General features: G+C 55.8%; 1 protein-coding gene across 2 annotated transcripts in view; it reads right to left on the bottom strand.

The window, feature by feature from the left end:
• NECTIN1 (nectin cell adhesion molecule 1) overlaps positions 1–17,160 on the bottom strand; it is an 89,801-nt gene extending 72,641 nt beyond the window's left edge. For both annotated transcript variants that reach the window (XM_059929285.1, XM_059929284.1), the window contains exon 1: positions 16,664–17,160. In XM_059929285.1, the coding sequence (XP_059785268.1) occupies positions 16,664–16,742 (79 nt within the window). In that variant the 5' untranslated portion in view covers positions 16,743–17,160. The remainder of the gene's footprint in view (positions 1–16,663) is intronic.
• Between the last annotated feature and the right edge of the window lie 5,331 nt (positions 17,161–22,491).

Raw genomic sequence — 22,491 nt, 5'->3', positions numbered from 1 at the left:
CTAAATGGCAAAAAGATGCTTTTGTTTGCCACAAACAACACAACATGAGTATGGGAGGTGTCAGGAGAGAGGGAAGCAGAGCAGTTTTCGCATCTTGGCTGTGGGGTTAAACAAAGTGCCAGGAAAACAGCGAGGTGCGCGGGGGAAGGAAACCTCAGAGCTTACTGGGCTTGAGAAGGAGGGCAAGCCAGCAGCTCCCATCGGTGTACTGTACATTTACGGGGCACCTACTGTGTACAGGGCACTGAGCTAGAGCCTGCAGAGATTGTAAGGCTGAGACCTCTCCTGCAAAGACCTCAGCGTCTAGGGTGAGGGGAGGAAAGAAAGACAGTACCGGACAACATAGTACCAGGAGATTGGGGAAGGGGCCATTTGGGAACCAGGTATTTCACAGGTATTTTCACATGTTGGGGCTTTGGGCTCAGCCAGCAGCAGGAGCCAAGGCCCAGGGGCAGGAGTGGAGGAGCCAGGAGCAGTTAACTCTGGCTGCAAACTTGAATGTGCCCAAGTCAGGCAGGGGGAGATATCTTTGGAAAAGTAGGTTCTGGCTACAGCAAGAGCCTAGACCAGTGGTTCCCAACTGGGGGTAACTTTGCCCCCAGGGGATGTTCAGCAATGTCTAAAGACATTTTTTCCTGTCACATGGTGGGGGGTGGTGGGAGTATGCTACTGGCATCCACCTGGTAGAGGCCAGGGATGGTGCTAAACACCCTACAATGCACAGAATTACTTGGCCCAGGACGTCAGCAGTGCCAGCTGGGGGGTGAGAGCCCTGGCCTGGATCACGGAGTCTGTGTTTAAGACAGCAGCACTGGGGAGCCCAGGAGGGCTTCAGGCAGAGCAAGAGCATGCCATGCCCCAACTTCTCCTCACTCTCAGTGTGTGCAGGCCACACAGGAATGGGGAGAGGCCCCCGGATGTCTCAGAGGGTGATGGTGGCGGGACTGGCACGGGGGTGGGGGTCTGACAGAAATGGGACCAATAAGAACTGGCAACAAGTCAGATGCAGAGAATGGAGGAGAATTGGTCAGAGCTCCACTGAATGCAAAATTGGGGTTCCAAGCACAGAAATGGGGAGAGTCCAGCGAGGGCTGTGTCCTGGGAAGAGGAGGATTGCACGCGGGGCCTGAAGCGGGACTGTCCAGCTGACAGTCAGACCAGCTGGTCTGGGGTGCAGGTCAGGCTGAAACTGGACAGAGCAGATAGAGGGGATTGTTCTCTGAAGGCCAAAATCCTCCACACGGCCTTCCCAGTGCCCTCCATCGCCACAAGCTCCCGGCTCCCCCATCCTGAAGACATTCCAGACAGTCTAGTCTTCTTTCATGTGTGTCTGCATCTGGCCTCCCTCAGACTGCCCTGGTCATTCTCCTCTGCCGCTTCCCCCAGCCACTCCTACTCAGACTCCAGGTCTCAGCATCAAGGTCACTTCCCCGCAGGAAGCCTCCCCCAGGTTAGGGCCCAGGTGTCTCCTTGGCAGCCCAATGCAGCACTGTGCAGACTATAATCACTCGAGTAACTCCCTAGACCCGCTCTGTGTGCCATCCCAGAGCCCAGAGCGGGAGGACACCTGTTTTCAGACAGTACATCACAACTGGGCTCAATCCCAGCTCTTGCCAAGGACTGAAACAGGCAGGAGAGGCTCCCAGTGCCCTCGCTTCAGCCCTTGTCTCCTTTCCCTTTTCCCTTTTCTGCCCTTCCTTTGCCATCTCCCCGTCCCCTGACCACACGGCTTACAAAAACAGTTCTAGAAAGAACTGTTCTGATAGCCACCAGGACGGGATTGCACCAAGGAGCCAGGAAAAGGCATGGAAACCCCGACAACTGCCAATGGGAAGTGTTCCAGCAGTTACAGATGAAAAATGCCACCCAAAGGCCAAACCTCAAGGACACGTGCCCTGCCCCCACCCCAAGCGCCTTTGAATAAAGCCTTTAATGTCAATTTGAATGGCTTAAAGTACTTTTTCTTGACATAAGGTTCTGGCACTTAATAGATGCTCAAAGAACATCTGTTGACTAACTGACCTCACCTAAAGGATTAGGGAAGAGTTACCCACAGGATCACCCCAGGACCCCATCTGGCCAGCAGAAAGGGCCCAACTAAGTCAGTCAATGGGGGCCAAGGAGAGAGAGTACTGAGATGCTCTCTGGGGTGGTCGAAGGGCCTGCCCTCCCAGCAGGCAATATCTAGGTGCATCCAAAGAGCCTGTGGGAAGGCTGGCAGGTCACTAATTACTCTTGGAGATTAAACACCATGCTGGCTCTAGAGACCAGAAAGCAGCTGGGAGAGGGGGAGGGCAGAGCCTAGAAGGATCTCCAGGGTTGGAGGTGGGGGAGCTGAAATTGGGGAGAAAACACTAATGATTTACTAACCAGAGTTACTAATTATTAACCAGCTAGACTCCTGGACTTGAGGGCCCACTTTGCGCCTTCACCCCTACACCAGTGTTGAATCCCGAGCACCTCTGGAACTCCCCAGCCCCGTTCTGGAGGCTGCCCCACCTCCGCCCCACCCACCACAGACTGTCCCCAGCCCGGCCTCCGTCTTTATCTTCCCCCGCCCTTCCCAGTGGCTGCTACTATTGAATATCGACTCCTACTCCCCACCCTGGTGGGGTGTCAGGAGGGAGAGGGATGACAGCGATAGAAAATATTATTTGGGGGCGTGTCTGGGTGACCCAGAGGCGGCCAAAAGAGGAGCCATCCCATCCCCTCTTCACTTCTCACCTCCCCGCCCCCTCCCTCCGAGGGTAGCCCAGCTCCTTATCTCTCCCTGCTCAGCCTCAGGGTTTGGCAGGTTTGGCAAGCGGACCACCATCTGAGGCGGGCTGGGGTGGGGATTTGGCAAGGAGCAGCGAGCCTGCGGGACAGGGAAGAAGGGGCTCCAAGCCACGCCTCCTGGGTTTTGGGGGCGGGGCGCTGGGGCTCAGGCGGGTGGACACGTGTTGGGGGGTGGAGCCTGGCTAACCTCCTCTCGGGTTCAGGATGGAGGCTTCTGGTTTACCCTTAGGATAAAGAGAAGCCCAGACTCTCCAGGGGCCAAAGACTCATCTCACCAATGGGCACGGGAATCCATGGCTAAGAAGCCCGCAAGGGTCTTCTGGGGCGGGGAGGGGACGTGCTTTTAGTGCCTGGACGGTACTGATGAACTGCCTGCGGCGGTGGGGGGTGGGGGGACGGACTTGCGGCTGCAGAATCTGTATCACAGTGTGTGTATCACAAGGTCAGATGGTGAGGTGCCTCACCCCGCCACATGCCGTGGCTCGCTCTCCCAGCGCCGTGACATGCCACAGAGCCGCTGCACCATGGCACGAGGCACCAACGGGCGACAGGAGAGGCTGCCAGGAGACCACCCCACCGGAGGCATCCCTGTGGGCACCGCCTCCCACCGGTGACCACACCCATTCCAACCGGTCCCCACCCGTGCCAATTAGGGCACAGGCTGCTGGGAGAATTAGGGGGCTGCCCCCACCGCCTCACAGTGAGGTGACTGCAGGCAGAGGGTCCCCCCCCCCCCACTGTCCTCTTTATGCCCTGAATCTCTGCAATATGCTCCCTCTCTCAGGCCCCTCACCAGCTTAATTCCTTAATTCCCACTGGAGATAAACGGATCTTTCACTGCAATTTATTGTTAATCCAAAGGAAAACGGGTTGGGAAGGGGTGAGGTGGAGGTGGGGAAGGGTGAAGGCAGCTAACCCACTCCCTCCTCCTGGCCCCTGGGACAGTGGTTGCAGCTGGGGACGCCTAGGCTGAAATCCCTGGGCCAGTCAGCCAGCGTTTGGAGCATCACACCTGTTACCGGGGATCTAGACAACTTGGTTCCCAGGAAAGCATCTGAGACGGAGGGGGTGTCAGACTTGGCTGGCTGAGCTCATGGGAGAGAAGACTCCGGGTGCCAGAGGCCATCTTTAAATGCCTGAAGGACCCCCATGTGCAGAATCAGATGTGTCCTACAGGATTCCAAGGTGGCAGAAACAGGACTAAGAGGTGGGAGCTTCAGGGATACAGACTTCAGCTCAGTAAAAGGAAGAATTTGGGGCAGTCAGAGCTGTATGGGCTTCCATGTAGGGTGGTGAGTTCCCCATCACTGCAGGTATTCATGCTGAAGCTGGATGATCAACCAACAGGTAGGGATGTGGTTGGGGGGTTTTAAGAAGTGAATGGGTGTTACATTATTTGACTCCCCTTCCAACCCTGAGACTCTAGGGTTCTGTGACTTACTCTTCTGGTCCTCCCCACCTTCACCTGCAGGGCAGGAGGCACCCTCAGCTGCGGGCCCAGCTGGGAGGCTCTTCCCAGACCTGGGGCTGGGAGGGGCCAGGTGGGCTCAGATGTATAACCCGCCTTTAAGGATGAAGGAGCACGCAGCCCCAGCCTAGTCGCCCCCGCCCCTTCATGTCCCAGCAGGGAGGGTTTAGGGAGAGTGACGGGCTTAGGTAAATACCTCATGAGGCCCCAGCTCCTCCTCTCCATCTCCCAGCCAGGCCACTGTCTTACAGGCATGCAGAGGTGGCACTCTGAGGTGTCACCTGCTGCGTGTGAGGTCAGAGGGCTGGTGCTGTCCCATGCTGTACTGGAGGCATCAGTGCACACGGGGTTGAGTGGGTGCTGGAATGGGCCTGCCACCCCTCTCCCACCACACACCCAGGGCAGTGGGAGTCCCACAAGTGCTGGCATCGGGCTCTGGGGGCAGCCGGACTCCTGCACCTGGGGTACCTTGGTCGAGGGCATGTAACTCTTGCTTCTAACTACCCTTTAAGAAGGGAGCACAGGATGGCTCCAAGGGTCACCAGGCACCTTTCCAGGTGACCATCTGGGCAGGGGGATGGTTTTCCAGGAGCCCAGGGGCCTGAGCGCCTGACTCTTCCTGAGTTGATCACCATGGAGAGGTCACAGGAGCCCTGCTGAGGGACACCCCACCCAGCGGGTCATGAACTGCTGGGAGGGCTCCTGGGCCTGGCTTCCCAGCCCCTGGGAAGTGACCTTCCTCTAGACCCAGGGTCCCTAGGCGTGCAGTAGCTAATAACAGCCAAGTGGTGTGAAGACTCACTCTGTACCAGGCACCGTGCTAATCACACCATATGGCCACATGCATTCTTTACCACTTCTAAATCTCCCAGTATCACATCCCCATTTTCCAGTGATGGGAACTCAAGTCTGGAGAAGACAAGACATAGATATATACACGGCCACATGTAAGTAATAAAAGGCAGAGACTGCTTGGCTCCAAAACAACCAGTGGGTTCAGTCAATTTGCCGGGAAAAAAATAGTCAAACCAGTTGTTTGTGATCCTATAGACAAAACAGTTATCTAAGATTGACCTTCTGCATTCTCTAACTGGTGGCTGGGGGACAGTGCAGACCCTGCCTCGACAGCCATCGTCTTTGACTGCCTGCCTCTCCTTACTCTTCCCCTCACCCCCCAGGATCCAGACTCTGCCCTCCCCGCAGGGAGCTGGGTGACAGCCCCCCACCTCCATGGGGGAGAAGATGGCAATCAGAGTCTGATCGGGAGCAGACACACACACACAGAGCACGTGACCTCATGCGTGGGCACACACATACACACACAAACCATAAACCTCTCTCATACACACACACAGGACATAAAAACACTTGCAAAGAAACACATAAACCAGCACAAATTATCATTACAGTGCAAACTGTGTACACAAGTGCGGAGGGGGTAGGAGTAATGGAGTGATGGGAGATGGGAGAGGATAATGGAGCTGTTTCCTGGGACGGGTGCTTCTGAACAGAGCTGGGCTGTGTGTGGGGGGGGGGCGCGGGGGGGGTGACTTGCAGAGAAGCTAGCTGGTGGCACTGTCTGCCCGCTGTCCCAGGCTCCCTGGAGGGAAGGGGGAGCCACAGAGACCCTTTCCAGTTATCCCACAGCAGTGCTGAGAGGTGGGGGCCAAAGACTGTCACCTCTCCTCCTCCACGACTACCCCCTCCTTCGGTTCCAGCCCAGAGGCCCATTATCTGACTCCTGGGAGGCGTCGAAGGTTGGGAAGGGTGCTGAGGCCCAGGCAGGGGCGGGCACAGGGGAGCAGGGGCAGGGGGTTGTCCTCTAAGTTCCCCAAAGGCTCATCCATCAACCGAGCGGAGATAATCAGAGTGCGCAGCCGGCCCAGGACACTGATTACTCTCTGGGCACCGTAAACACAGGGAATAAATCTGGGAAGGGGCTGGGGAGGAGGTGTCTCGGTAGCAGGGCCGGCCACCCTGCCCATCCATCATTCTGAGAGATGCAGCAATCTAGGCCAATGAGATCAGGATGGTTTGGGGATGGGGGAGGTGGGCAATCATAATAAAATAATCCAGTGCAGTGTGGCTGCTCTGCTCCGATCTTACTCACACTCACGGAGAAGCCTGTCCCTGCCTCTGCTCCAATTTTTACCCAGGAGCCGCTGTAGAAGCTTCTGCCACTGACTTAAAACCCTCAAAGGAGGCCTGGCCCAGAGGGCACACAAGAGGGGCACGAAAGTGGCTCGACTCAAAAGCACCCGTGGGCATCGCAGGCCCTGGGGCAGGCAGGCTCTGGGCAGAGCTGGCTCCTTTGTGCTGACAAGGCAATCCTTAGGTTTGCATGGAGGTCAGATGGGTCTTAAGCCCTCCTTCCTCCTATTGCTTCCAAGTACTTCCCGGGTGCCGGGCGGATTCCAGCTCCAGGAACCGATCGCATAGCTCTGGCCTGTGTCTGGGCCACAGAAGTTGCACTGTAATTCAAACTAACGGAGCATGGATAATCTAGAACAGCAGAGGGTCTAGGAGGAATTTCTCTTTGGCGTCGAAACATATCAGATGACTGTTTTGCAGCTGAATTACCTTCCTAATTAAGCAAGGGAGTTTGTGAGGCCTGAGCGCACGTGGTAATCTGCAGGGTCAGTGTGTGCCGGAGGAGCACTGGCCCCAGGTGACCCTCGAGAGGACAATCCACACGTGGGCCATCTGGAGTCCACTCCTGGTCCTTGACCACAACACTGGGAAAGGGTTTTGATTTTTCTGCTCCCACGATCCTCCTTCTTGGGACAGTTTCATACCTCAGCTGCAAGGCGGCCAATGCCTCTGTCCCCGTCTCCCTGGCTTGAACCTGCCTGTGGTACAGGAAGCACCAGGCCCTTTCATCCCAGGAGATCAAAGCAGCCGGCACAGGTGAACACTCTAAATCCTCTCCCTGCCCCTCTCCCCAGGTAGGGGCCACCTCCCTTGCCATCTTTTGGGATCTCTGGGTGAGGGCAGGAGGGACGGGAACCTTCCAGAAGCTTAGGACAGGCCCTGGCATAGGAGCAGTTTGCTGAGCTGTGGACCCACCCAGGATCTGGGGCCAGCCTGGGAACACCTGCTGGGGGCAGTTCCAGGCAGATTCTCTGAGAGGAGCTATTACACCTGCCTCTAGTCTCACAGTGAAACATGGTGGGAGGCCCCCAAACGGCATCAGTGATGCTCAAAGGCTCAGGGGATGAAACAACAATAACGTCAAGACATTTCCCTCCAGCACAGGCACATTAATACTCTCAAGACACAACGGTGACGGTGGCAGGATATACCAGGAATGTAACAACTGTACTTTTAGTACTTGTAATGTATCCAAAGGATAAGTAGTAACAACCGCCGAAACTCCCTGATGATAAGCACTAATAACTCCCCAATGCTCCAGGGAGGCCCCAGGTCATTCCTGCACCATCAAAGGGGGCAGGAGGGTAGGCTATAAGATGCTATGCAGGGGGGATGGGCATTCTTGAGGCAAGGTCCTGTGTTACTCCAGGCTTAGTTAGCTGTCTTCTTCCATCACCCAGAAGAGAGGCAGCTTAGCCAAATCGTAGGATCATGGACACTGGACCTGATTTCCTGGATGTGAATCCTGCCTCTGCCACTTACTAGCTATGTGACCAGAGGCGAGTTACCTAGCCTCTGCTCAGGTCTCCTTTGTTCATATGTTAAAGACGGGGGGAAGGATCCTCCACAAGAAGGAGGTATTGTTATGAAGACCGAATAAGTGATTACACGTGAGATGTTTACAACAGTGTCTGAGTGTCTAAAGACTCTTGATAACAGTTCGCTGTTATTGTTGTCATCATACTGTCCAAACAAGCAACAACGTATCCACTTAGCGTGTACTATGCAATGATGTATCCACCTACTACAGTGCTGTCAGCCCATGGTGTGGCCAACCCTGTGCAAGGCCCTAGGGATTCCAAGCTCTGTCAACAATGAGCCCTGTCCTTTTGGAGCTCTCAGTCTTATGAAGATAAATCCCAGGCCCAAATAACTATAGCAAGATGCAGAGTGGTTATTGCCATGGGTGGCATGGATGAGGTGCTGGGGACGGGGGGTGGGGGCTTTGAGTGAGAGAGGTTATCTCCAGCTGGGGGCTTCATGATAAAAGTAGCTCTCGACCTCAGTTTTTGGATATGGGAAATAAGGGCGATTTGGGGGGGAACAGCATGTGCAAAGGCACTGAGGTGGGAAAGCATGGGGAGTGTGGCTGGCTGGGCCAGCCATGCAGGGAGGGGTGGTGGGAGCTGAGCCAGGGAGGGGGCAGCCATCAAATGCTTCTGGGCTTGTGAGTATCCTTCTCAGGCACGCTTTAGGTATATTCATCCAAGAAGCAGTGTAGGCAGTTTGGAGCCAGAGAGCCAGGAGTTGGGGACGGAGGTGAGCCAGGGGCTGCTGCAGGAGTCCCTGAATGAGGACGCAGCTACCAGCCCCTCCTGCAGTGGGATCAAGTGGGTCAAGTGGCGACAAGGCTGGCTTGGCTCTGAGGCACCTCGTCTACTTCCTTTGTCCCAGCAGCTGACAGCATTTGCCCAGGAGAGACCAGGAGTGACGGAGGGGATACCTGGGGCGCTGCTCAGGGGTCAGGGAATGGAGCCCATGGAGTCAGCCCACCAATCCCACTTGGGGCTCGAATTCCAGACAAGCTGCAGGGCCTTACAGGGGAGCATCAGGGGCTGGCATAGATCTCCAGGCCCCGTTTCTCCAGAGCAGGGCTGACTTGCCTGTGTCTTCCCAAACAGCTTGGCGCTCCCACCTCCGCTGACTGATTTGGCGGGCGCTCACGTGCTGAAGTGTGGGCTGGCCTGTGTGACCCCCGTGTGCGCTAAGAACCAATTACTCCGGCCTGGCACCCTCTTTCCTCTACAAGACTGAGGCTCCAAGAAGGGGCAAGGTTTTCTTTGCCCTCGTCTTGTTTTTCATGGCTACATCCACTGAGCCCTGGTGGTATTGTGGTGACTGGTTGGTCTGCGGGGGAAGAGAGATAAAGCAGAGGGGGAGGGCACAGGCAGAGGGGCTGGCTGTCAACAGACACCAGAATCTGCTGAGAAAGAAATAATCCCGTCTTTGGTGGGAAGAACCCCAAGATGGAACCAGGGCTCCATCACAGCGACTGTGGGCAAGTCACTCCACCTTGGGGAGAGGGGAGGGGCCAGGAAGCCCCTGCGGAGGCTGCCAGCTGGTGAAACTGCATCTATAGGGAATGAAAAATGCTTCTCACATGGGGTCCCCAGGTCTCTACCCCCGCCTTTTGGACAGAAAGATGGGCTAAGATTCAGGCCAAGGCCGTGTGGAAGGCTCCAGACTCCACCTCTGCTGCTAGGACGTGTCTCTCAGATCTGGGGGGGTGGGGGTGGGGTGGGCGTGCTGTCCCCTCTGCCCTCTTCTATGGAATGACAATGATCTGCTGAGCTTCTCAGAGAAGGCGGACTCCTATGCGTAGCCCTGGAGGGAGCTGTGTCCTTGTCTCCTTAAGGTGGGGAGCAGAACTGAGGGTCCAAGTGGGCAGGAGGGACTCCATGTTTCCAGCTTTGGGGAACATGCATTCCAGGAATGTGCGGGTGCGGGTGGGGAAGGAGGACCCTGCTTAGGCCCACAGATCAAACTCGAACTCCCAGTGGGACATGCTTGTGCCCATGGCCATTGGCCTGTTTTGCTGCCTGGGCCACGCCTGCAGCTGTGTTCCAGTGGAGCCACCAAGCCAGCGGAACTAATGTCCTCTAATGAGATCCGGGCCAGAGTGGCCAGGCGGGTTTTATTGTCTGTGGCTTGGTAATGAGACTCCTCATAAACTGGGAATGAAATTGGGGTCTGCGTGGACCAGAGAGGGGTGGGGGATAGCCCAGGAGAGGGAATCGACTCTGCCTACCAAATCCCACCCCCCCTCCCCCTCTCCACTGTTCCAGTCAAGTCCACAATGCTGTCTGAGCACCGTTCTGCCCCGGGCCAGGCCCACACGCTGGCTGTGTGCCTGCCTGTGCCCTGAGGCTCTGTGCTCACACCTCAGGGGCCAAGCCCACGTCTCAGGTCAGATCCCCGGGAGTGGTGCTCTAGCATCTGAAAGGACATGCTCCCCTTGACACGCCACCCCCCCCCCCCAAGCTGTTCTGTTGTTGGGCATCTTGTGCTCTGTGCCAACCTGGGCTCTGTGGTCAGCTCCAGCTGGGCCACCCTCCAACCTACGTCCTTAACTTATCCCTCGCTTCTCCAGGGAGCCGCCATGCTCTGCTTGTTGTGGGGCAGAGTGTAAGCTGGCGGTTGCTGGCAAAGTGAATGACCACCTCACCGGATACATTCTCTCGTGGCCTGGCTCAGCCTCTTCCGCATCTGTCCAGCCCAGCCCATCTCATCTTCCTCATCTACTGAATTTGGAGTCAGAAGACCTGAAATCTAATTTGGCTACACTGGCATGAGATGGTCAGCAAGGTACTAAACCTACATCTCACTTTTCTCATCTGTAAAATGGGAGAACTACTGATACCCTTCACATGGGGTCACTGAGAGGATCAACTGAAACTATGAACTGAAAAGACTGTCACAAACATCTTTATTATTATTGGTGAAAGGACTGAACCTTCAGCTGGAGAAACCAAAAGGACTTTCTGCCAGTGAGAAGGGCGTGACCCCAGGACAGAGTCTCTACCTCTCTGACTGTACCATCTCGCCTGAAGAGCCGGTACCGTGGACTGCTGGGAAAGGGTCCTGTGGCCCACCTTTCTCCCAAGTGTGGAAGTTCGCAGGGGCCGAATCCCAGGCCCTCCATGCCAGCCTCAGGCTGCTGCCCCAGCCAGCACTCCAGATGGGCCACGGTGCCCAGCTGGGCCCCAGCCAGGGAGTGAGGCAGGTGCGGGGGAGAGCCCTCGGTGACAGGCTGCAGAGCAAAGGTGCACAGCACCTGCTGCTCGTGCCATACATGACCACCAGGGCTGGGTTCAGGTAGGTGCCTGCAGCCAACCAGGCCACCTGAGTCTCCCAGGGCTGCTGCAGCCTTTGCCATCATTTCCAGGTGGGGATGAGAGGTCAGCAGTGGGCAGGCAGCTGTGTGGTTCTTTCTCAAGGGATTGTGAAATTGGCACTGCCCAGGTGGTAGACACAGTGGGGGCCAGGACCACTCAGAGGAAAGGTGTAGGGAATAAGAGCAGCTACCACTACTGCACATTTATCACATGCCTGGCAATGCACTAAGCGCTTTTCATACATTACTGTCAATCTAATCTTCACAAACCTCCTTTGAAAGCTGTATTAGCAGAAACCCATTTTACAGATGGGAAAACTGAGGCCTACAAAGCAACTTAACCAAGTCCACTCAGCTGGCAATTGGTAGAGATGGGATTCAAATCCAGTCCAGCTGGCCTTGCTTTGCTCTCTCACTCTGCTGGGTGGCCAAGATGGGGTGATCTCCAGGTTGTGGGAAGAGGAACTGAGCTATCTGCTGCTCCCTCTTGACTGGGGCCTGGGACCACTGCTACTCTGCCCCAGAAGACTGTGAAAGGCACAGATCCCATGAGTCCCTGAGAATACATAAGCATTGCCCCTCCCCTACCCCAGAATAAACCTTGGGATTATCCATTGCCCTGAAGAGCCTACAGTCTGCTGTCAGGAAGACTTTCTTTGTGTCCTTCTTGGGTCTCTCCTGTTGCACTGAGTTCATCTCTCCTTGTCAGTGTTCAGATATTAGGTTTGATGTGTTTTCTCCTAGCTTTTCCCTCTCCCCATTTCCCAGTTCCAAACAGCGCAAGAGAATCCAGAGCTTAAAGGGTTAACCAGACTAAGGGGTGTTATCTCCAGCTCAGGGCTTTCCCTGTGCAAGGTGATCCCTGCTCAGATCTTAAGTTACCTCCTGCCCCAGCCAGCACATCTGCTGCTGGCTCTGCAGACCTGGTCTCTATGGAGAGGGGCGGGCATCATGGGGCAGAAACATTTGTCAGCTGGACTCGGGCACCGGGTCCTGGGATCCCAGGACTGCCCTCTTCTCCACTCCTTGCCCCTCATCCCCACTTGTCTTTTCAACAAGGGGGCTCCTGCTTTCTGCTGAATGAACTGGGATGCTTCCAGGTACATGTATGTTGCCAACCTGGGCACACATATGGTTCAGCAGGGCTTTTCACAGCCCACGACTCAGAGCTCCTTTTTAAATGCCCAGAGTACATCACCTTTCTCCAGCTGATCCTTTCCCCCAAGTATTCATGCAGGAAGCAAAGATGCCAAAATAGTAGCTGAAACTCTATTTCTTGTGGCCCCTCCCAGCTGTTCAGGAATCCTGAGAAGCAGCGGAAAGTCTCTCCAGGTGAGCATCTCCCTGTGAGGATGCAGAGGCCCAGTCTAAGGCCAAGGGCAGAGCAGAAAAATAAGGCAGTGTCTAGGCTTCCCAGCCCCAAAGGATATGGCAGCTCATCTTGGAAGGAGCTGGCTAAGGGCAAATCCTAGGTCTCCTCCAAAGTCACCCTCACTGACACTCTGACATAAACACAGGTGTTACCAAGGCTCACAGCCACTCACAAAATCCTAGTTGGAAAGCCATAAGAAATCAATTGCATGTGAATATACATTTGATGTATATTTATGGCCCCTGCACCATGGTGACCCACAGATCCCAGTGCACACACCTCCTGGTCCTAGCCCCCGTGGGTCTGCATGTGCATAGTAAATTGCAGATGACCAACACATGCACACACAGTCTTGCACACGTGTGTGTGCACCCACTCTATACTGAAGGTGAGGCCATATGCAGATTGTCAAAAATGTTACAGCCTAAGTCCCATAGCTGGCTAATGTCCATTCTAGCCTGGCCCACTGGCTAACATTCAAAGTTAAAAAAAAAAAAAAATCAGCAAAACAGGTGAATATACAGACACCCTCACTCTTTCCCCCAGCAGGTAGGAGCCATTCAATTTACCAGGTTAACCAGGAAAGATACAATCAGGAAAATCGAAGGTATATTCACACCTCCCTTGGGTATTTTCTGTTTGTGCTGAACAATGAACATTAGTCAGCTGCTGAACAATGGCAGTATCATAGGCACAGCAACTGGGGCTGACCCCCTGCCCCCCACCCTCCCCAGCCTGGCCCACTTGCTCAGCCGTCAGCACTAGGGTTCTGGCCGGAGACCATCCTGGCAGTGTACAACTGGGTCCCGGGTCAGGCCAACGAGGTGGATTCATTGTGCAAAGCTGAGCAGCCGAGAAGGGAACGGATATCAGAGTCGAGGCCAGTATCAGGCAACAAGGGGCGGCCTGTCCCATAAACACAGAGAGTCAGGCTCAGAGACACTTTCTAGACCACTCAGCCCAGGGTGCTGGGCCCAGGCTCTGCCATATCTCCTCCTCCCTTCCAGCCTTGACTATTCGGCCTTGAATCTGAGTCTGAGACATTCCACAGCGCTGCCTCCGAAATGGGCACTGGGATTCCTGCTTACCCGCGCTGCAAACCCCAGGCCAGCAGGATTGGTTTTGCCATAACGTCCTGCCCAGCAGCCAGAGCACACCACCGTCTGTGAGCGATGGGGAGAGAGGAGAATGACCCAACAGTCCTGACACCCCAGGTTTCGAAGGGAACTACCATGACGGCGAGCTCTGCATAGGCAGCAGAGAAGGGGGTGCTGTGGCCCGACAGGTCTTCCGAGGGTGTGTGTGACACCTGGGGCGTGTGTTCTCTTTCCAGACAAAAGGTTTGGGGAAGCCAATTAGGGAGGGTGTGGTGTAGGTGGGACACCAGCTCAGCGCACCTGCTTCTAAGACAGGTTCTCTGCCTCCTCTCCAGGGCTCCTCCTGTCCCTCTGGGATGCAGCCCCCGTGCCCCACTGGCCCCGGCCTCTGAGTGAACAGATTCATCTCAGAGGCTTGTGGGGCTTCACCACCCTGCCTGGGAAAGTCTGTGTTGTTGAAAACATACTTCTGTGCTTACACATCAATAGCCGGATTTGGAGTGTTTTGAAGTCCGTGGGCCACCACACACAGCCCGGGGGGCTCCTCTCCTCCACCCTCCACACTCCCTGCCATAGCCTAGGAGAACCCAGAAAGGAGCATCAGGCTGGCAAGTCCCCAGAGAGAAGCAGCAGCGGGCAATCAGGAGGGTGCCTGAGGGTGATGGTAAACGGGGTGTGGGAGGGCGACTTCTGGGCCCACCAGCCTCTGTCCAAGTGTCATGTGGGCACTACCACATCCACCTCCCTCCCTTCACAGAGGCACCAGGGCCACAGGCACCGCGTAGAGGAGGTTGGTGGGTCGGGGAACTCTGCCTGCCCCGCTGACTGACGCTACCCAGCCATGACAATTACGATCAATCAAGGAGGCTTATTAACTGCCTATCTGAGCTGTGTGGTTCCTTCTCTGCGTCCCACCTCCTCAATCTGGATTTTTGGTGGGGGGAGTGTCTACACTTGAGCCAGGTGACAGTGTCACCTCCTTGCCCCCACTTCCTGAGTGGGAGGAAGTAGGGCAGGCCTCCGGTCTCCCAAAGAAGGAATGAACTACCAAGCACAGCACCACAAAGCTGGGGAAGAGAGTAACAAAAGGAGGGGAGAATGGGGGGGAGTGAACTTCCCCTCCCCAAACCTTCCCGCTCTTTGTCTGACCCAGGATTAGGTTAACCCCTAGTATGCTGGGCCACGCAGGCCTCAGGAAAGCTGTCCTTTTGCTGGGTTCTGGGTGCGGGCAATATGGGATTGAAGGGTTCCCAGAAGCCCAAACCCTGGTGTCGGACAAGTGCTAAAGCCTGAGCTTCTAGCATCTCCTGCTGGCTTCCCAGGAGGTCCAGGGAAAGATAAAGACCTCTCATTCTCACCAGAACAACCCTGCTGCGCGGAGGGACTCAACCATGCCTCTTTGAAATGGGCAGTGACACCTGTGTGCCCAGGAACTTACCCTCACCCCGCACACCTAGCAGGGCAGCGCCCCCCAGGCTGCAGGGCCGGGGGCACCATGGTGCGGGCTTTCACAAACCACTTTCTCTGCCATCGGCCACTCCGAGGCATTTTCGGAGCCCTGGCAGTGAGCTGGTGGCAGACGGGGTACAAAAGTGAATGCGGCCAGGTTCCTCCCTTCCAGAAGTGCAGGCCAGCCCCGCAAAACACACAACCTGGCTGGCCCTCAGATAACAGACCGCCCTCCGAGTCTGCAACATCGCACGTACCTCCTTCGCGGAGCTGCCGGCACAGCCGAGACCCAACATTCTCGCCCCACGCGGAGCCGGTCTCTCTGTACTTCGGCCCCTTATTTTGCCACCTAAGGTCGGGGCCACGTGCTCCAGCCAAGCCCCCACCCTGCCCAGCCCCCTCCCCAAGCCCCCCATCTAGCTAGCGCGGGAGGTAGTCTCAGGTTTCCTTCACGAAGGCTGGAGGAACTCCCCCAAACCCCTCCCCCACCCCACCCGCCAGCCCCGACTGGCGCGCGGTGTCCCCAGCCACCGTGGGAGCCAGGCAGCTTCCCCAGGGACACAAAGGGTTAAATCCAGGCGAGGGGACTCGGTCGGATTTGCCTCCTAAACGCATTTTCCAGTTCATTCCCCAGCACAAAACGCCCGGGCCAGTCCCAGCCTCCGCCCCCACCCCATCCGTCAGAGGGGCCACCGCGGGCCACCCCCGGGGTTGGGCGTCGCGTTAACCCCTCGGCTGCCAGCATCTCAAGGAAGGACACGCGGGGCACCCTCGGGAAAGTGGGTCATGCAGCTACCTGGCTGGCACGAAGCCCGCGGTGCCTCCTGCGGGGAGAGCCCCCCAAACTGCGATTGCAGTTCCGAGGCGAAGCCCAGCCCTGCGCAAGGCGGGGAGGTTGCGATCTCGCGCCGCCGGGGCCTCACCCTCCGGGTAAAGGAACCGCAGGTGAGCCCTGCCGCAGGAGCGGGCTCTCCGCGTCGGTGGTGGGGCGACGCGGTGCGGCAGCGCCCGAAACCATCTGGCAAAGGGGCTGGTAGAAGAAACGAAGCCCCCCTGCTATCCGCCAAGCCCTGCAGCCCACCAGATCCGAGACTGATGCCCTCCCTCTGGGGCTGTTGTCTCGTACCCCGAGACGGTGATTACGGTGATTATTTTGCATTTATGTAACATGAAGTGTTTCCAAACTGCTTCCCGAGCTGAGAGCTGGTTATTAAATAAATAGAACGCTATTACATGTTATTATTTTTGTGTGAAAAACTGCGCGGAGAAAGTGCTTTCTTGCTACACAGAGACGTGCATCCTACTGCTTCCCTGCAGGGCAGGCTGTTCGGTTCCTCAACCTCTCTCTCTCCGCCGTGCCACCCGTTACCCCCCTTACCTAAGCCGTCACCCAACTTTTCTGGCTCCTTTCACTCCCTACAACCCAGACGTGCCCGCCATCCAGCTCCCAGTCCCGGGGGAGGCACTGGATGGGGGTGGGGGTGGGGGGGAAGGCAGAGGCGGAACGCGCTTACCTGGGAGGAAGAAGGCGGTCAAGCCGAGAGCGAGTCCCCACCAGCGTCCAGCGGCGCCCGCAAGCCCCATCCGAGCCATCGGGGTCCGGGGGTCCGGCGAGAGGGGCCGCGAGGAGAGCGCTCCTCGCGCTCCAGAAAGCAGCCCGGAAGACGAAGGCGATCCCTGCAGGCCGGCGGGCGCTCTGAAGATCCAGGTCAACCTCAGCCGTCGGCCGGGGCGGGGTGGGCTGGGTGGGATCGGCGCGGACGCAATCCGGGCCCCGGGCGGCCGCCGGCTCAGAGGCTCGGCAGATGCCCGCCGCAAGTTGCACGAGTCATGCCCCCTTCTCCTCCTCCGCTCTCCTCCCCGCGCCGGTCCCCGCCCTCTTCTTCCACGCAGAGCCGGGCTGGGGAGAGGGACCCACCCCCGGCGCGCCCAGCTGCCCGGCGCGGGCTCCCGGCCCCCGGCGCGCTCACACCCTCCCGCTCGGCTCCAACTTGAAGGCGTCCATGAGCGGCCGTCCTCCGAGGGCGGCGGGACGAGCGAGGGCGGCGGGCGGGCGGCGCGGTGGGCTCGGGGCCCAGGCGGAGGGCGCGCGGCTCGGCGGCCCGGGCGATCGGGCGGTGCGGCTCCAGGCGAGGAGAGCGACCCGGGGCGCCGCGTCCCCGCAGCGCCGCAGCTGCTCGCTCTGCCGGGTCCCGGCGATCCGCAACAATGTGGAGCTGCCCGGGCGCCGAGTCGAGCCGCGCTCGCTCCTCTCCCTCTCTTTCTCTCACTCGCCGAGCTCCAGCCTCTCAGCCGCTCTCCCCGTGATGTCAGCCCGAGGGGGAGGGGTTAGCGTTAACCCCCTCCTGGCTCCCACGCGCGGCCCGCGCTCGGCCCCGGCCTCCGCCCCGCCGCGCACACCTTCCGGCCGCAGGCAGAGGCGGATCCCCAGCGAGGACCGTGGGGTCGCGCTCAGGCCCACTGCTCGGGAGATGCCCCTTCGGTCGCCCTTCCGCCGGGGAGAGGGCCGAAGGGCTAACCGCCCTCCTCCGTCGCTGACAAAGGGAGGCAGTGACCCCTAGCGGCCGGCGTCAGGGGAGAAGCCGCTCGCTGGGGGTGGAGTTAGGACGGGGTGGAGGCGGGGCTGTGGAGGAGGGGGCGTGCAGTACGGAGAAACCAGGATCCAGCAGTGTCCGAGGCGAAAGGGCTTCTCCAGGCCCTCTCCTCCAACCCTGGCCCCATTTTACAGATGAGGAAACAAAGGCTCAAAGAAGGGCAAAGCGGGTCGCCCAGGGGCATGAGCAGAAAGGGGCAGGGTTCGGACTAGAACCCAGTAGCTCCTGCGTCTCTGCATCACCTGAACGCTAAATGGAGAGGCAGCTATGGGGTGGGGGTGGGGGGATCCTCCGGAAGCTGCCAGAGAAGTCGGTGGTGGGCATTCGTGGGTGAGATGGGGCCACTGAGGTTTCTGGTCTTTTCTAATACACGCTCCCTTCAGGAGTTCCTTTTCCAATAACTGAAGCCCCCTACCCACTCTAAATAGAGCAAGAAATCTTGCTCTGCCCCCTTCGTGGAACCTCTGTTTTGAGCGATTTGCAGGATACCCGCGTAAGGGACCCATCCAGTGTCCGCGGCAAGGCAGGGACTCTCCGCCCCATCCCATTCACCACCCACCACATCCGGGTGTGGTTGGCTTCCTGCCAAGGCGGCCGGGCCCTCTGGACCCTTGGCAGTCCAGCGCCTGCCCTCTGTTCCTTCCCTCTGGACCCCATCCTCTCCCTCAAGAGGAGACAGACAGAAAGAGTTTCCCACTAAGGAGAAGCAAGTTCTTCCCGGACGCCTGACCAGACAATGCTCCCTTTGCCCATTGCTGCCCTTTGCCCAGCAGGCAGGAGCAGAGGGGAAGTGGCGCGTTCCTGATAAAATGTAAATTCTAGTTCCTGGGAGTAGGAGGAGAGAAAGAGGATGGGCAAGGAGGACACCACTTTCCCACTATTTGGGATCTGGCCCTGGAGTGTCTCTTGGTTTCCTGCTGAAGCCTGTAGACTAAAGCGCTCACATGAACATTCACACTCATACAACCATCTTTTACATTTAACAAATGTAATTGGGCTTTCTTTGTACCAAACACCATACCAGGCTTGGGGATACAGAGACATCCTCATTGCCCTAAGGGCACTCAGTCTAGTTAGGGGGCAGAGGGGGAAGACAAACAGAAACAGATGTTATAAACAAGCATTTAATGTGTGTGGTGTGTCCCGGAGATGTGCACACATGATTTGATGGGTCTCAGAGAAAGTGGCCAGTTCAGTCTGGGGTGGGGTGGGGATCAGGGAAGGCTTCTGTGGGGAAGGCACACAGGGGCTGAGTGAGTTATCTATCAGACAGAGGCAAGTGCTGGAGGAGAGAGGCATTAAGCTGTAGCCTGAGCCTAAGACTCGGGGAAAGGAGAGACCTGCACCAGGAGGGTTTTACCTGGAGAATGCCTTATCAGTTTGGTTTGTGGTAGTCCAGTCTGGCCCTATGCTTTAAGGACCAGTGCTGGACTGAGGTCACTGCAGTGGTCTCAGACTCTGCCTCTGAATGCTTGATTAATTCACCATTGGGCTGTCAGCTCCTCCAGGACAGGACCACTTGTAGGAGCTGGACTGGATAGGTTGAAGGGGCAATTCCAGGTGCACCAATGCCTGCTAGTTCCCCGCTTATGTTCTCCCATCTCTCCATCCTTGGTAAGGCTTCTTTGATCTTCTGCTACTAAATGGGCTTCCAGAGAGAGTGTGCCTGGGGGTTGGCATGGCTGCCTGGGGATGGGTTGGGTGGAGAAGATGGAGGCGGATTAAACCAGTCCCTGAAACACGCAAAGCACCAACATGGGTGCCAGCTTGTATGTGTTGTGTGTGTGTGTGTGTGTGTGTGTGCGCGCGCAGGTGCGCGTGTGTGGTGGGTTGCAGTAGACAGAAAAGGGAGCCAGGAAGGGACAAAGAGAAATAAGATAGAGCTTGTTTACTCAGACAGATGATTCACTGAACAAATATCTTTTTGAGCATCTACTATGCTATGTACTGAGGTCACCAAAGTGAACAAGAGCCAAGACCCAACTCAAATAACTATATTATAAGATGGAAGTTGTTCGCTGCCAAAGAGAGCCAAAAAAATGCTGGCGTCTAGAGGAGAGACTAAGTGCTTCTCATTGTGGAGAGCAGGGAAGGCTTCTGGAAGAGGTGGCCTTGAAAAGTTGATCAGATTTGGACCAAGGGAGATGAAGGGGACAATTTCAGTGGAGGGAACAACTTGTACAAGGACATGAAAGTTGGAGAGGTTGGGGCCTGTTTGCGAGCAGCAGGTGGTCCAGCTTGTTTTGCATTTTGAAAATCATAAGAGAAAGGGACAAGTAGGTGCAACTAGATTGTGAAAGGTCTGGAATGTTTCCCTCAGTGACGGGAAGAAACATAGGACCAAGCATCAGGAGACTAAGTTCTGGTCCCTACTCTTAAGCCGGAAGGAAGCCCAGGAGTCATTCTTGCTTCTTCCCTCTTCTTTGACCATCATATTGCAATTCAAAAACAAATGTTGAGTATGCCTCCAATAGATGTCTCAAGTCTAGTGACATGGCCCCATTTCTACTGTTATCACCCTAGTCCGTGCGCTCATGATTTCTGCCTGATCCTTGCAATATCCTTGCAGTAGAGCCAGTGCACACTGAGGGGAGGGAGTACAATGTAATGCTCAAGCACACAGGACTCTGGAGCTAGACTGCCTAGATTTGAATCCTTAAACTCCAATTCTGTCACTCAGTAGCTGTGTGTCCTTGGGCCGCTGACTTAACCTCTCTGTCCTCAGCTTCCTCATGTGTAAAATGAGGTGGAATAAAGTACTTACTCATGGACTTGCAAGGATTAAATGAGTTAAACACATTAAGTAATTGAAACAATGCCTGGTGTACAGGAAGAACGGTTTAAGTGTTAGTCATCGTTATTACTGTAATCTCTCTCCCTGCATCCAGTTTTGCTCCTCTCTGCCACGGTGCCAGAGGGATATATGTATTTTTAAAACTTTTTATTTTGAAATAGTTTTGGGCTTACAGAAGAGATGTAAAAATGGTACAGAGTTTTCATGTGTCCTTCATCCAGCTTCCCCTAATATTAATGTTTTACATAACCATGGTACCTTTGTTAAACCTAAGAAATAAGTATTGGTTTAATACTATTAACTCAACTACAGAATTCATTCAGATGTCTTTTTCTTCTGCTAATGTCTACTTTATGTTCCAGGATCCAATACACAATACCCCATTGATTTAGCAGTGGATTGTCTTCCAATGCAAATGATTAGGTCCCAATGCCTGAGAAGCCTTCCTTGGCCAGCCAGCCTCTGAGGCCAGTGTCAAGTTCTCAGTAAGGCCATTGAGGCTGCCTGCTTCTGCAGCCCTTTCTCAGCCTGCTCCAGGGCTTTGAGTAGGAGCCGCTGGGCTTTCCTGAGGTTCTGGCCACCAAACTTGCTTCTTTAGGCTTCACCGAAGCTGTTCCGTCTGCCTCAATGCTCTTCTACTTCTTTTGACCAGCTACTTGTCTATCCTTCAGGGCTCAGTTTACATGTGTCACTTCCCCAGGGTGGCCCACTTTGCCCTTCAGACCAGGCGAGTCCCCTCCTATATGCTCCCACAGTTTCCTTCGCATACTTGTGACCACTTTCAGTAGTTGTTTATAATACTTGGTTCACTCCCTGCTGGGCTATCAGCCCCTCCAGGGCAGGACCACTTCTGTCTTGTCCTCTGCTTTATTGCTGGCACCTAGAATGTGTCTGGCACTCAGTAGGCACTTAACAAAAATGTGTTGATTGACTAACACATCTTGTGCAACTTTCTACCAGTCACTTCTCCTCTCTGGGCCTGTTTTCTCACCCGCAGACTGATGAATTTAATTTTTTCAGTGGTTTTCTAACTGTGGTTTGAAAGCCCTAGAATTTCCTGGGATCCCTATTCCCTGCTTCAATAGGAACCATGTTTAAAGAACATAACTGTTTCCATGCTCTTCAAACATTGGGCTTCTGAGAAAGAGTCTTCATAATGGACTCTGCTGCTTAAAAAGTTTGAACCCCCTGACATATTATTACATTGTATATTATGCATTGCCTATAGTTGCATCATTTTATAACTCCATGAGTTTTGTTTTATTTCCTGCAGGCAATGGTGAGCCATTGAAGGTTTCTGAACAGAGAAGTGCTTATTGGGAGCTGTCGGAGCTGGCCTTCCAGGAGATGAATCTGGCAATAACGTGGGTAGGACAGACAGATGAGGACTGGTCAGTGAGGGAGGAGGGGGGCGAGGAGAGAGGGTTGTCATGGAAGCCAAGTGAGGAGAGAATTTAACGGAGGAGTTTTCCAATAGTGTCTGATGCTGCAGAGAGCAGGTGGGAATCAGAGGAGGCCTTTGGATACAGTGGCAAAAACGCCGGTGACCTCTGAGAGGGTGGTGTTGGGGGCAGAGCAGGGGCAGAACCCAGATCAAAGTGGAAGCAGAAGAATGTGGAAGGTGAAAAAGCAGAGGCAGCTGGTGTCCACCCTGCTCTCGAGGAATTTGGTGGTGAAAAGAATGAGTAAAATGGACCAGAATCTTGAAGAGGATTAGCACAACAGAGACCAAGGGGCTTATTTGCCCCTTTGTGATGGGAAATCAAAAGCTCCTGAGCAGGGCTTCCCTGGTGGCGCAGTGGTTGAGAATCTGCCTGCCAATGCAGGGGACACGGGTTCGAGCCCTGGTCTGGGAAGATCCCACATGCCGCGGAGCAACTAAGCCCGTGAGCCACAACTACTGAGCCTGCGCGTCTGGAGCCTGTGCTCTGCAACGGGAGAGGCCACGACAGTG

Source organism: Balaenoptera ricei, chromosome 8 (assembly GCF_028023285.1).
Source record: "Balaenoptera ricei isolate mBalRic1 chromosome 8, mBalRic1.hap2, whole genome shotgun sequence".
Taxonomy (NCBI): Eukaryota; Metazoa; Chordata; class Mammalia; order Artiodactyla; family Balaenopteridae; genus Balaenoptera; species Balaenoptera ricei.
This window is presented reverse-complemented; position numbering and strand designations above follow the sequence as displayed.